The 15510-nt window shown below is 36.8% G+C and overlaps 1 protein-coding gene across 7 annotated transcripts in view; it reads right to left on the reverse strand.

Annotated features, from left to right (window-relative positions):
• Nucleotides 1-15510, reverse strand: part of XPOT (exportin for tRNA) — a 154642-nt gene that overhangs the window by 79906 nt on the left and 59226 nt on the right. For 3 of the 7 annotated variants that reach the window (XM_061204731.1, XM_061204732.1, XM_061204730.1), the window contains one exon: nt 3568-3629. The exons of the other annotated variants lie outside the window; for them this stretch is intronic. In XM_061204731.1, the coding sequence (XP_061060714.1) occupies nt 3568-3629 (62 nt within the window). The remainder of the gene's footprint in view (nt 1-3567; nt 3630-15510) is intronic. 7 annotated transcript variants of the gene reach the window in all.

Consider the following 15510-nt stretch of genomic DNA (forward strand, 5'->3'; position numbering starts at 1 on the left):
GTTTTAGGCCTAATTATGAGAAGCTGCAGGTCATAAGAAGGATGCAGTTATCTTGGGACATCACACTTACATAAATATGACTACTTTTCAAGGTTATAGTAAACAACAGGCCTTTTAACACCTGAGGGACAGAAAACAGACTGGTGATGATCTCTGATAATGAGATTCAGTACTTTGGTTTCTCTATCTTTAGTATAGCTCTTCATTAGTGGATAGTTCCATGTAGTCATGCATTTTACAGGAGAAAACCCAAGCAGATATTTAACCAAAATGTTCTTTAAGGAAAAGTTTATTGTGACCTACTTAAGAATCCCCTAAAGCTGGGGGAAAAAAGACTGCCTATTGCTTGCACATGTAAAAAAAAAAATACAGATCAATAGAACATTTTTACAGTGCTGGCACAGAGTAAGATTTATGTAAATTTAATTGCATTCACCTTGAATAATCCAAAGGAAAAGAGTGAAAATGCTTAGCCCTCAGTCCAGATCTGCTAAGCTCATACCCACCAGGGTGGATTTCAATCTGAGTTTACATCTATTTATAGCCTCTACTGATATTTAGCTAATGAAAACTTAAAAGCAGATTTTCTAACCATAGTGCATGGCAAGTAGTGGGATGAACTTTTGGAGAAACCGATCTGTTTAATAAACAGAATTAGAGCTGACCACCTTGGCATCCTTATGAAATGAGAATGTATTGCATTTAATTGTATATCATTAGCAAAATAGAAGGGAAAAAAAACAACCAAGAAGGTGAACCTTATATTTTTCTCTAAGAAGAAGCATTTCTTGGCAGAAAGTAGAAAAAGGGAGTTGTTTTATTCTTCTCTGCATAGTAGGTAAAAACATGAAGGCTCTGTAGCCACACTGGCTGACTTCAAATCTGGACTCTACCTTGGACTATTTAACCTTCCGAGGCTTCACTCCTCATGGGTAGGATGGAGCTCACAATGGTACATATCCCACAGGGATGATATGTAAAGGGCTAAGTCATGTACAGTTGACCCTTGAACAACACAGGTTTGGACTCTGAGGGTCTACTTTTATGCAGATTTTCTTCAATAGATACATACTACCGTCCTACACAATCCTTGGATATGGAACCTTGGATACAGAGGGGTGAACTGTAAAGTGTTATATGCTGATTTTCAACTGTGCAGAGGATCAGTACCCCTAACCCCACATTGTTCAAGGGTCAACTGTACATATAAAGTGCTTAAACTGTGTGTGGCACTTAGTGAGTCCCTATTAAACTTAGCTCTTTTGTTTTTGCAAAGTCAGTCACTGAGCAATCATCTATTTAGCATCCTCAGAATCCTTGATCAAGCCTTGAAACAGAATAACTTTCTTCTTTTCTCTTCTAATAAATACTATGGTATATAAAAAATAAAAATGCTATTGTGCAATAATTTGGCACGAAGCACCGTCTATATTAATTTCCTAAGGATTTCTTATGCAATAGGTTGCTGTACTTCTATTAGAGGACCAAGTCCTGTGTTTATGTAAATATACTATGTGTGTAAGTATATGAATTCAGAATGTTTAGAAACTCAAGAGAAGGATTCAAGACCTCCAATAGCTGTTCTTATAATAAGCCCTTATTTCTTGATATTTCTCAAAATTGACACTGCAATTATTAAATAGATATATTCGCTTGCACACAGATCATAGTTTATAATTATTAACAAATATTCATTGATCAGTTACAGATTTATAAAAACACAAAAAATATTGAGGGTTGGGGTAGAAATCAATATTCATTTTTCTCCCCCTTACTCTCTTCCATCCTGTTTGAAAAATTTCCTGGGACATATACTCAGGAGCAGAATTGCTTTGTACATTCTACTAATGTACATTATACTAATCTGCTTATTGGTTTTAGAGATTAAAAATACCTCATCCCATATTGTCAACTACCTATTAGCTTATTCTATGTGGTGTCTTCTACTGAGTAGAATTTTAATTTTGATGTAATAAAATTAATTAAGGTTTTAATTCTGGTCGAGGTGGAGTAAGCACACTTTGCCCTACCTCTCCTCTGAATGGAAGTAAAAATCCTGAACAGAATGCACACAGCAGTTGATTGCCTGATTTAAAAAAAAAAAAACATTCTACATAGAATTTAAATAAGACCCAGAGTCAACAACAGCTATAAACTAAAATCTGTTTTAGCTGAGTCACATGTACTTGATGTATACTGCCATTCAGTTCTAAATATCTCTTAATTTCCTTTATCACTTACAGCAGTTTGATTATGATATGTCTGGTGTGGAATTCTTTGAGTTTATCTTATTTGGGATTCACTCAGTTTCTTGAATCTATAAGTTTACGTCTTTTGCCTAATTTGGAGAGTTTTCAACCATTATTCCTTCAAATATTTTTTCTGTACCACTCTTTTTCTTCTCCTTCTGGGACTCTGAAGACATGAATATTAGGTCTTTTTCATATTGTCACACAGTCCCTTGAGAATGTGTTCATTTTTTTCTTCAATCTCTATTCTCTCTGGATTGTTCAAATTGGATAATTTCTATTCCTCTATCTTCAAAATTCAGTGACTCTTTTCTCTGTCATCTCTACTCTGCTTATTGAGTCCATTCAGAGAATTTAAAAATTTTTAGTTATTGTAGTGTATTTTTTCCTCCTAAGATTTCCATTTGGTTCCTTTTTATATTTGCCATTTCTCTGCTGAGACTTTCTATTTTTCCATTTGTTTCAAAGGGATTCACTCTCATTTATTGGAACATGGTTATGATGGTTACCTTAAAGCTTTTGTCTGATCATTCCAACATCTTTGTCATCTCAAGATTGATATCTGTTAATTTTCTTTTTCCTCATAAGATATTGAGATTTTCCTGGCTTTTCAAATGTCAAGTAATTTTGGATTGCGTCTGGGACATTTTGAATATTATGTGACTCTGGGTCACATGAAGAGTTTGGTACTGGTCTCTGCCAGCCTCTTGATTACACTTAAATATCTGAGAATTATTTTCTAGCTTTGAATTATTTTACATAGAATTGCTTATATTTCACCAATTCTGCTTTAGTAGAGTCTTCATGGGGAATTTTTTATTCAGGAGAGCTCAAATTCTACATCTTGAGATCTAGGTCTATATGATTTTTTTTTACGGAAGAATCATTGTTCCTTATTGTTCTGCTTGTTTCTTATATTTTAGCACATTAATCTGACAATTTCGGTCTGATAGGTGTTTTGCTTTCCATGAAAACTAAACTCCCCGTTTTCATATTCACTTAACTTCTTTCTCATCCTTTTTAAGAGTTTTAAAAATCAATTATTTTTTCTATTCCATTTTACAACTCTTAAAAAGGATGAGAAAGAAGTTAAGTAAATTTTATTTACCATTTTTCTTCATTTCTTGATAGAGTCAATATGCTAGTATATATGTACTTTGCATTCTTAGCTGACTTTGCATCTAACAGATTTTTCTGAAGCTGTTGAATGTTGCCTGCTGCTTTTTGGACTCTGGCTTTTAACCTGACAGTTTCAGCCTCAAGGAGTTTATCTGTGTTTGATGCACAGGGAGAAAGGAGAAAAACGATTTGTGCATACTTCTGATCCTGGAGTTCTCTTTCCCAGTTCTCCCATTGCTTTCTCCTTTGCGGCGGCTCTCCCTAGAGATACATAATCAGCTCATTAGAAAAACACTTGACTTTTAGCAACTTAGTTGTGTAAATATGAAGTTGACACATGTTGAAACTCAAGGTTCTAGAACTCTTGCTTAGTAATGAACTACTTTTTAATCAGACTACTAAAAGTGGGTATTATTGAATTTCATGTGAAAAATACAGTTTAGCTTTATGAGTTGGCTTGCTTCACTGGTGAAGCTATAATGTCCATGACATTTTAATTTATGCTGTCAAAAAGGTAATCCTTTTTAGAAACTCTTTTAGCTCTTTAAAATAATAAATTTCTCATACAACTGAGTAAATAACAGTCACTTCAAGTGTGCCTTTCTGTAACTACCTGAAATCATTTTGCTGACCTTTCACATGAAACATATGTTGTGCCTAAAATGAACATTTTAACATAATTTCATAACATTACCTAACATAATCTGTGCACTGGTTACTTAACTCTCTTAATTTCCATAAAGAAAATTTTAGAAAATATCATCTACAAGAATAAAGAAAAGCTATCACTTTCAAGAGGATTGGAGTACGTATCATCCATTTCTGGGCTACACATATTCATTGACCTGAAAATCCTATGTGAGCATCTTATATTCTTAGATACTCTGATATCACTGTTACATAATACTAGAATCCTATGAAGAAATAGGGCAAGGTAAGATAATCAGTAAGTGGCATTCAGAGATTATGGGTCATATACATTAATTTGTTTAGTTGTGTGTTTAAAATCTGGCCATGTCATGTGCCACTCCCCAGGGCAAGAAGAGTGCAGGAAGGAGGGGGTGCTCGTACACTCTCTTTCCTGATCATGCTCTGGGACCACAATGCCAGTGTGCCCATCCTTAAGCCTGAGGGTTTGGCAAGGATGGCTGTTTAAGGGGGATGGAACTTGGATAAGTGAACTGAGGTGAGCACTTGTGTATGCGTGTGTGTGTGCACGCATGCGTGTACACGTATGTAAGGCCAGTGGAAGAGGGAGCTGAGGGCTGGAACTCAGCACAGTTCATAGCATTGTACAGATGATGAATGAATTTTATACCTGTTTAAAGTTAAGAACTAATAAAAACAAAGTGGTTTTCCACTTTCATGGAGGTTCCAGCCTCATAAGGAAGATAAGATATCTTAATGTAAAATGATAAACCAGCAACTCAAGGCAATATAGGATAATATTAATACCTAGCACCTACTGAGTGTTTCCAGTGTTAAAAAACACTGCATGTATTTTCTTACTTAATCCTCACACAAACTCAGTGAGATTGGTTCTATTATTGTTCCTATTTTAAAATTAGGAAATTGAGGCTTAGGTCAATCAAAGTCACATAACCACTGAGTGGCAGAGCCTGGATTAGAACTTAGATCTCATACTCTGCAACTTCTTAGCCTCCACCACTTGCTTCCTTGTGTTGCAGAGAAAAGAAATGAGTCATGGTGAGCTGGAGAGAACAGAGAAGGTAAAAGATGGGACCCAGGATTGGTTCTGAAAAAAGTGCTGATGCTACTGGGATGATATTGGAAAAATCAGAGAGTGTTAGCAAAATATGAATCAAAGAGAACACCATTTAAAAAAAATCTCTCTTCATCTCTCCATATGAATAGTTCTTTTTTCTTTATAGGATCCATTAGAAATGCACGATGGAAGAACAATCAAGTTTCAAAACTAGAATGAAAAGTCCTTTCACTGGGAATGTTGGGCTCTGTGAAGGACAGGCATAATGCTTTAGATATAAAAAATTCTTCTTTAAATGACATAGCATAGAGTTTTATTTCTGAAAGCAGGAGTGTATACTGAAGAATTGTGCCGTACCTCGTCTAGGTCAATGCTCAACGGCAGGTGAGAGTAAATCACTCCTTTCTCTTACAAGCATTTCTTTTATGTGAAGACTTTTACTTTCAGAGTCTTAAACTGCTGCAATGGGGCTATTGGGTTCTCTTTGTCCCTTACTGTTAAATTCTGAATATTATGTTTAACTCTAAATTCTACCTGACAGGTACCACCAAGAGAGCAGCACACCATCCAAGGACTCAACTCTTGGCCCTCCTTCAGACCTCAAGAAGCTGTCCCTTCATGGCCAAAGTGCCTGTCGACCCTTACCTACCCCCTCCGGGAGGAGCTGTCAGCGCACATCAGCCACTAGCAAGGCTGTCGGTGTGCCATTTTGCACCACAAACACAAAAGAACCCCAGGGACTTTCAGATCACAAAGACTCTCTAAGTGAAATCCCTTTCAAGTGCAATGGGAACGGAAATGAGTTTTACTTAGGAAATTCCTCCCTGGCCTCCCCTTTACAGAGTAACCCAAACCTAGAGAAAAAGGAGTCAGAACTTCATTTGTACATTATTTCCACAACTTCATCAATATTTCTGCACTTAAAAAGTTCATGGAACAATTATGTTATAGTAAGTGTGCTCCTAAGTTAACCTTGACTTGAGTATTGTTTTTTAGGGTAGGCTTCCCTGCTCTTCCTCCCCATTTTGGAAGTTTAACCTTGGAATTTAGTAATATTGTGCAAAACATAATGCACTGGACCATTAAGGATATGATTTCATCAGGCTATTGCAATAGGGAAAATGCTCATTAATGAGACGTCTTCAAGAAAAGGAGATGGACCTGAGGTTTTATAGAGGCAGGTAATAAACAAGGGAGTCAGCAGTGAGTCTCATGGGAATCAATGAGGAAGGCTGGAGACAGGTCTTTTCCTGGAATATTTGTGAGCAGGGTGGTCTTTTGCAGTTAGCTGGGGTGATTTCTCAACCATTCTGCTTTCAGAGAGCAGGGAGCTCAGATAAAGTTCAACATTATCAATATGTTTCTGTATTTCTTAGCTGTGCTATTGAAAGTAGGTTAGTGGGAGTTTTTGACTTGAAAAAAAATGCACAACATGAGATTTGTGAGTTAAGTTTTATTTGGGCAAAATGATGACTATAGCCCGGGAGACAGCATCTCAGATAGCTCTGAGAAACTGCTCCAAACAGGTAGGGGGGAAGGTCAGTATCTATGTGATTTTGGTGAAAGGGGAGTACATGCAATCAAGCACATATTTTTTGCAGAAGGTTTCTGCTAGTCTTGTGAAGGTTACTGCTAGTCACGAGGAACACACGTCATGAAGGATTTTAGTAGTGCTTTTCTAGATATGAGGAGATACAAGAACTGGGCTCATAAAACTGGCTCCTGAAAATATCTAACTATCTGAAGACCGGTTCTGCCAGTTTTTCCCAGACCACAGCGTGCCTCATTTCCGCTCTCCACCCTGAACTCCTTTCAGGGGGTGTTGAAAAGTTAGCAGCTGCAGCAGCACATGATTTAATCCTTGTAGAGGCAGATGGCAAGTGCCAGTGGCAAGTGCCAATTTGTAGTTGACAGACTCATTGTCATAAGATCAGATAATTTGATAGAGATCACCTGGTCTATGTCCCTTATTTTATAAATGAGGAGACTGAAGCACAAAAATTCTAAGTGACTTACTCAACATTATATAATAAGTGTAGGGGCAGAGTCAGAACTCCCATTTAGGGATCTTCTTATAACACCAGGATCAGTTTTAAAATAAGTAATTTATTAAAAGAATAGTATGACCCTTTTTACTTATCTTCAGTGATACATAATTTTTATTATTGATCTTCCAACATAATAATATTAAGAAGTATGAAAGACTCTTTTCACTCAGAAGAAGCTAGGAAGGAGGGGGTTTTATAAGTGGCCAAAAATTGTGAAAGATTGCAAGACAACTCTCATTTTTTTCTCATAGCACAGTTCAGAATGTTATTGTTTAAATTAAATGTTAAATGTTTAAAATTCCTCTCTAAAATTTTAAACTGCTTTCTCCAAATTAAGAATGTAAGTGAATCACAAATAGAGGGAAAATCCTGATCTATTAAAAGAAGGCTTCATATGTTCTAATAGAAAAACCACAATTTAATTGACTTCTAAAAATCTACCTAAATATTTCAAAATAACTGTTTAACTAACTCCCAGTTTTAAGTACTACTTTTAAATTCTTCAGCAAAGGCATGGTTGGGGTAAGTCAGATAGGCCAACTCATAGCCCTTCTGATACTATAAGCAATAACAAATAACATGTAGTGTTATTATTGGTAGGAACTGTTCTGATGCTTTCTGTATATTAACTCATTTAATCTGTACAACAGTCCTACGAGGTAGGACTGTTAGTCTCATCTCATAGATGAGGAAATTGAGGCACAGGGAAATTAAATGATATATTCAAGGTTGTACAACTAATATAGAGCTGGGATTTGAACCCAGACAGTCTGATTTTTTTTTTTTCTATGACCACTGAAATAATGTGGATGGAGGGGGGTTATCTTTATGAGTTGTCAGATATTATCATTGAAAACAATGTTCTGGGAATTCCCTGGTGGTCCAGCAGTTAAGACTTCGCGCTTCCACTGCAGGGGGTGTGGGTTCTATCCCTGGTCGGGGAACTAACTACATCCTTCATTGAAGGATGAAAAATGAGTAAGCAAATATTTCATATATAAATGATGAATCTATCAGGTTAGCATTCATTCTAGTGAGAATAAGATATTAACTTAATATAAACATTTTAAAAGTTGTGACTTTTTTGTGACATTGTTGAAGTCTTTCATTAGGTTGGTCACCTTTGGTTAGTCCTGGCTATCTTCATAAGTTTTAGGAAATGGACAAAAATAATCTCCTAAATCTGTCAGAATTATCTTGGGTAATTGCTCTCTTGTGCCTTGAGATTTCTTTCATGTTGAGGTATGGATAAATGTTCCTGGGAAAAGGAATTAGACATCTTAACTCTCCGTATACTTTCAGATAAAATTAACCTAAACCATCCAGTTAGAAATTAGCACTCATTCTGATTTTAAAGGTTTCCAAAGAGTTGTCCTTGTCAGTAACCCATTTTATCTGTAACTTTCACCAAAAGTAATTACATCTGCATTGTTTAGCATCTCAAATTCTACAAAGACAAAGTATGGCAATTCTTTGCCCTTCATATGTTGTGGAATAACTGCTAGAAAGCTAAATAACGAATATCCTCAAATTAAAATTCTAGATTTAAGGCAGGCATAAACATTTGGAGAGAAAAAAAAAAGGCAGCTTTTTTTTTTTAAACATAGAGCAATGACAAAAATAGTAAGAAAAAGTATGTAATTCCCCCCTACACACCCACCCACCAGCCGACTCTGTTATTAAGGAATAAGACAGGAGTTGTTTGGAGTTGTAAATCAGCAACATTTCAGAAATTCCTTCTGACCTGTCTGTTAAGCCTCAACATAAATAAAAAATTATTTAGAGAACTTTCTGAACACTACATGCCAATTTGTTTCAAGACCCAGTATGAGTGGGAAATGGCAGCACTAAAGATTTAAGGAAAAAATAACCCCATTAATGGGGGAATAGTTAACAAAATTATTGTATATCTCGGCTATGTAATACTGGGTAATCTTTATTAAAAAGACTGAAGTAAATCTATATACATAGACATGAAAAACTGTCCACCATATATTAAGTGAAAAAAATCCAGATTAATATGTGATATGATGTAGCTAGTATTAAATACATATTATAAAAATATATCATCTAACATGTAAATATTATAAATGTATATGTTATAATTAACATGTTTTTATATGCCTGAAAGAATATAAACCAAACCAACAATAGTAAAGTGTTTTGAATACTGAGACAGAAGGGGTAGGGAGAGATAGGGAACTTTTATCATTTACTTTTCATTTCTGTACTGTTTGATTTTGATAGATTATTCTATTTTATAATGAACAAATGCTATGTTTAAAACTTAAAAAAAACTATATAAGGAAAAAATTCCCTGTAGTATTATCAAATACTGGAATGAGTTACAAATCATGTACTGTAGAAGGGATTAAAGAATAGATATATGACATTGACTAAAAGTAGTGGGAATTGATTTTCAGTAAACAAAAATTCTAACTATTCCCACTTTTTTTCCTCTTTCAGAAAGCTACTCTTTTACAAGATCCCCTATATGTTAGTGAGCTCAGTCCTGCTACTGGAAGTCAAAAGCCATATAGGTAAGGAGTGATGACAGGACAGAGTTGCACGGGGGGGTGTTCGCCGTCTTTGCCTCTCCTAACTCTACGTGATGCTGGCCATCACATTTATATCTACATCTCTTCTCGCCCTGAATTGCAAAGACAATTACCCACTGGATATCACTTCTTGTATGTTTCACAGGAGCCATAACGTCAGCATATTCAAAACAGAACTCAGCCTCTTCCTTCTGTGACCTGACCTTCCATCTGTGTTTCCTAAACAGGGCATGTTGTCATTATCTCTAGACAGCCTAAGCCAGAGTCCTGGATCCCGAGATCCCCATCCCCTAATCCAGTCATCACCACATGATTTACTGTACTTATTGAATATATCTGGATAACACCCACTTCTTTCTACTGCCACATGCTCAGATCCAATTATCTGTTTTGGGCTCTGACAGTATTTTCCTGGCTGGCCTCTGCCTTCACTCTTGCCCCTCTCTAGACCATTCTTCAATACAACAGAGGAATCTTTCAGAAGCACAAATCTGATCGTGTAACTCCTCCCTTAAAGCCTTTCCATAGCTCCCCATTGCCCTTAGAAGGTCTACACTCTATAACAGCTTTTTACAAATCTTCCTGATGTCTCTTTATTTTTCTATTGTGTCCTCCACACTCCTGCCCTAAGCTCCTGATCCAAATGAACTCATAGCTCTCAAAAAGCTCCCTGTTAATCTGGGCCCTAACATGATGGCCTCTATTCTAGAACCCTACTCTCTTCTCTTCTTCCCCTTCATAGAAACTTCAACTCCTCAAGTCTTAGCTCACTATCCCTTTGTCTAAAAATCATTTCTCAAGACTAAGTTAAGAGGGCCCCTCCATAACGTCCTGTGCTTACATATCTGTAGCACTGTCCACTCTGTATTATGGATTGCTTGTTTATGTGCTGCCCTATTATGCAATATGCTCCTTAAGGGCAGGGACTGTTCCTTGGTCACTGGCACATAGTAGGCTGCCAATAAGCCTTTATACAATGAATGGATGAATGAATGAATGAATGAAATAAGATAGAGGCTGGGACCTTATATGCAAGGCAAAGGAGTTTGGATTTTATCCAGACTTCATAGTTCTATTATGTTCTTATCATAGTCAGCCTTACATTGAAGTAGTTACTTGTGATGTGACTATTACTTCCAATAGATTGTGAGCCCCTGGAAGGCAAGGAGTATGTCTTATTAATTTTCGTATTTTCTTACTTAAAACAGTGCTTTGTACATAGAGAGCACTCTGTCAATTGATGGTGCCAATAATTTTGATACTAAGTAAGTCATGAGCGACTTTTGAGAGGTTTACAATAGTGACGTATATTGGGGGTGATGTAAGTGAACTAAGGGAAAGTTTAATTTTAAAAGATACAATTCATTCCCCATTAAAGGGAACCAAAGTTCCTTGGAAGAATGATTGATTCCAGGTCTGGGGTAGGAAATATACAAATGAGTCTGAAACAGCTTATGGCAAAATGCAAAGAGTAACAAGGCCCAAACTAAAGGACACAGGAGCCCACATGAAGGGCCTCCTGATAGCCAAAGATGGAACAAATCAAGAATCAGAAAAAATAATGAATGACATGGTTAAAACATAACGAATATATAAAAATTCCAAATGTATAATGATGCATCATAGAGAGGAAGTCCTCCCTCCTACCCTCCGCCACCCGGTTAAGAAATAAAAATGTACTGAACTCCATTAGAAGTAAATAGGGCACTAATTCATTTTTCTGCAAATCAGCAAACAAATGGAAAGAATTAAGCTTTTATCCTGCCTTTCCTGCATAAACTGTAATTAGTTCAGGGTAACCAAGTAGCCCAAGTTGATGACAGCAAATTCCATTTTACAGAATTCCAGCTAATGCATGTGGAAGGTTTAACAGAATTAGAAAGTTACCATTTTTTAACCTATGATGAAATAATAGATTCATGCAAAGATCCTCAGTGGATGGAACCATCAGACAGAAAGGTGAAGTGGAATTTCAAAATGGAGGGATCATGTAAATAACTAAACCCACTGATCAGTCTTAGAATCACTTAAGTGGGATGCTATAATGAGGCACTTAAAATTTTTGTGCCTCATTATTTGATGTAACATGAAACACATAGCACCACCTATGACATATCTTTGTTCAAACAATTAAACTGGAATCTGACTTAAAAGTGTGGGTGTGTCAGCCTTGAGAAGGAATGAAATTCTGATACATGTGACAACATGGATGAGCCTTGAAGAAATTATGCTAAGTTAAATAAGCCAGTAGTAAAAGGACAAATATTATATGGTTCCACTTATATGAGGCACCTAGAATAGGCAAATTTACAGAAACAGAAAGCAGAATATAGGTTACCAGGAGCCATGGAGAGAGAGGAATGGAGACTTATTGTTTAATGGATGCAGAGTTTCTGTTTGGGAAGATGAAAAAGTTCTGGAAATGGATAGTAGTGATGACTGCACAACATTGTGAATGCACTTAATGCCGCTGAATTGTACACCTGAAAATGGTTAAAATGGTAAATTTTAGGTTATGTATATTTTATCTCAAAATTTTAAAAGGTGTGTGTGTGTGTGTGTGTGTGTGTGTGTGTGTGTGTAAGGGAATAGATAAAACAAGACTGGCAAAATGTTGAAAATTACTGAAGCTAAGTGATGGGTATGTGAGGGTTTCTTATAAGACTTTCTCCATTTCTGTGTATGTTTGAAAATTTCTGTAGTAAAAGTTTTTAAAAGACCTAAGAAACATAGCAAGCAAATATAACAATTATCTTATTTAGATCTTGGTTTTAATGAACCAAATATAAAAAGACATTTTTAAGACAAGAGAGAACATTTGAATATGGACTGGGTATTAGACAATACCATAGAATTATTGATAGGTTTGTTGGTGTGATAATGATGATTTTGCAAGGAAATGTTCCAGTTATTTCGAGATATGTTCTGAGGTATGTAGGGGTTAAATAACATAATGTTTGGGATTTCCTTTTTTAAAATTAATTAACTAATTTGGCTGCACCGGGTCTTAGTTGCGGCACTTGGGATCTTCGTTGCAGCATGCAGGCTCTAGTTCCCCAACCAGGGATGGAACCCGGGCCCCCTGCATTGGGAGTGTGGAGTCTTAACCACTGGACCACCAGGGAAGTCCTGGGATTTCTTTTTTTTTCTTTCTGTTTTTTAAATTTATTTTATTTTTGGCTGCGTTGGGTCTTCGTTGACGCGTGCAGGCTTTCTCTAGATGTGGTGAGCGGGGGCTACTCTTTGTTGCGATGCACGAGCTTCTCATTGCAGTGGCTTCTCTTGTTGCGGAGCACAGGCTCTAGGTGCACAGGCTTCAGTAGTTGTGGCTCGCGGGTTCTAGAGCGCAGGCTCAGTAGTTGTGGTGCACAGGCTTAGTTGCTCTGCGGCATGTGGGATCTTCCCGGACCAGGGCTCGAACCTGTGTCCCCTGCATTGGCAGGCGGATTCTTAACCACTGCACCACCAGGGAAGCCCAGTCCCGGGATTTCTTTTTTTAAAAGATGATTATACAGATAGCTTAGAATTTCTACGTGTTTTCTTATGTTTATTCTAAAAAAAAAAGTATCAGTTTTAATTTTGGTACTATATTTTGTAAAGTGATTTTAAAGCTAATTGTATAATAAAAACAGGCTCTTACTTTGTGTGGCTTGAAATTTATCCCTGAAGGCAAGGAGAGTTCTGCCACTATCTTGACTCAGGAAAAGCATTTTTCTTGTAAAGTTAATTTCTGAAGGCAACATATTTAAAGTGTAGTAATTTAATGCACCATGAAGGATGCAAATATATGCACAAGATACATAGGAAATAGTCTGTGCCTACAAGGAACCTTCAGTTTAAAAGAAGTAAGTATTCTTTGGGTTTTCAAATTAGATTTTGTCACAGTTGTGAGTTCTGTAATCTGACCATTGCGAACATATACACAGCACTTCTGAGATAATGTATGAAAAACTGTACCAGCTGTAAAGCATTATTCAAATGTAAGGTACTACTGATATTAAACGTCTGGAAAAATGAAAAAAAATAGGAAAAATAGAGCTTATCATTAAATCAGTAATCCTCCTGCTACATTATTTGGGTGAATTTATGTTTTCTAGCTCATGAAAATACAGAATATCTGTTAACATTAATGTAAAATTTCCTCTTATTCCTAAGTTGAATAATGGAGTCTTCTGGCCTAGACTTTTTCTTATTTAAATTAGTCAAAGAAAGTTTGTCATCTGTGTAAAAGCAAATATTCTCTGAATGTTCAGAGAAACTGTGATTATCCATAACTTCTCTGTAGAAATATAGGCTACTGAATCTAACTTGAATTTATGAGGTATATGAGACCTCAATTTATATATTAATTGATTTTTAGTATGAAGAGGTTAGTGTGCTTTTTCTTATGAAATTTGTTTTGGCCTTTTTGAAAAAAATATAGTTTGATATTATAACCTATTATCATAGGTGCCGAAAGATAAAAACATTTCCTTTCTACATGGATCTTAGCAAACTGCTGACTCCTAACGGAAAAAACTGGAAAATCAATTTCAAAATAATTGTGCTGATATTGTATTTTTTCTGGGCTTTTGCTTTTCTAAGCTCATTTCTCTGTGAAAACTACATTTCTCCCTCTTGCGCCTCCCTTCCACCCTCCCTATCCCACCCCTCTAGGTGGTCACAAAGCACGGAGCTGATCTCCCTGTGCTACGCGGCTGCTTCCCACTAGCTATCTATTTTACATTTGGTAGTATATGTATGTCCATGCCACTCTCTCACTTCGTCCCAGCTTCCCCTTCCCCCTTCCCCTATGGTTATTTTTTAAATGAAATGTGGCAGTAGTTAGAAATGGATGTATAGGGAAGCAAGATCTCAAAGCTTATTCCTCTGTTATTTAGATAACATTTATTAAACACTTACTGTTTGCTAAGCACATGAAGTAACTAAAGTATCAAAACAGCACAATGGGATAGGTACTATCATCATCCTCATTTTACAGATGAGGAAATTGAGGCACAGAAAGACTAAGAAACTTGCCCATGGTAGTTACTCTGAGAAACAGGGGCACATCTAGGATACTGATCAGCCTGTCGGACACTGCCCCTATGTTCATAATCACGTTCTTCTGCCTCCATGACTGTTATCACTGAATTCTTTCACTTTTTTAACTCAAGTACAGCTGATTTACAATATTATATGTTTCAGGTGTACAACATAGTGATTCACAATTTTTAATGACTATACTCCATTTATAGTTATTATAAAAATTGGCTATATTCCCTGTGCTGTACAATATATCCTTGTAGCTTATTTATTTTTATTTTTAATATTTATTTATTTATTTATTTTGACTGCACTGGGTCTTACTTGAGGCACGTGGGATCTTTTAGTTGCAGCATGCAGACTTCTTAGTCATGGCATGCGGACTCTTAGTTGCGGCATGAGAAATCTTAGTTGCGGCATGCGTGCGGGATCTAGTTCCCTGACCAGGGATCGAGCCCGGGCCCCCTGCATTGGGAGCGTGGAGTCTTACCCACTGGACCACCAGGGAAGTCCCTATTTATTTTATTTTACTTTCTATAATTTATTTATTTATTGATTGATTTTTGGCTGCGTTGGGTCTTTGTTGCTGCGTGCGGGCTTTCTCTAGTTGCGGCAAGTGGGGGCTACTCTTCGTTGCGGTGCATGGGCTTCTCATTGCGGTGGCTTCTCTTGTTGCGGAGCACGGGCTCCAGGCGCGCAGGCTTCAGTAGCTGTGGCACTTGGGCTCAGCAGTTGTGGCTCGCAGGCTCTAGAGCGCAGGCTCAGTAGTTGTGGCGCACGGGCTT

The sequence above is a fragment of the Eubalaena glacialis genome, chromosome 11 (assembly GCF_028564815.1).
Source record: "Eubalaena glacialis isolate mEubGla1 chromosome 11, mEubGla1.1.hap2.+ XY, whole genome shotgun sequence".
In the NCBI taxonomy this organism is placed as follows: domain Eukaryota; kingdom Metazoa; phylum Chordata; class Mammalia; order Artiodactyla; family Balaenidae; genus Eubalaena; species Eubalaena glacialis.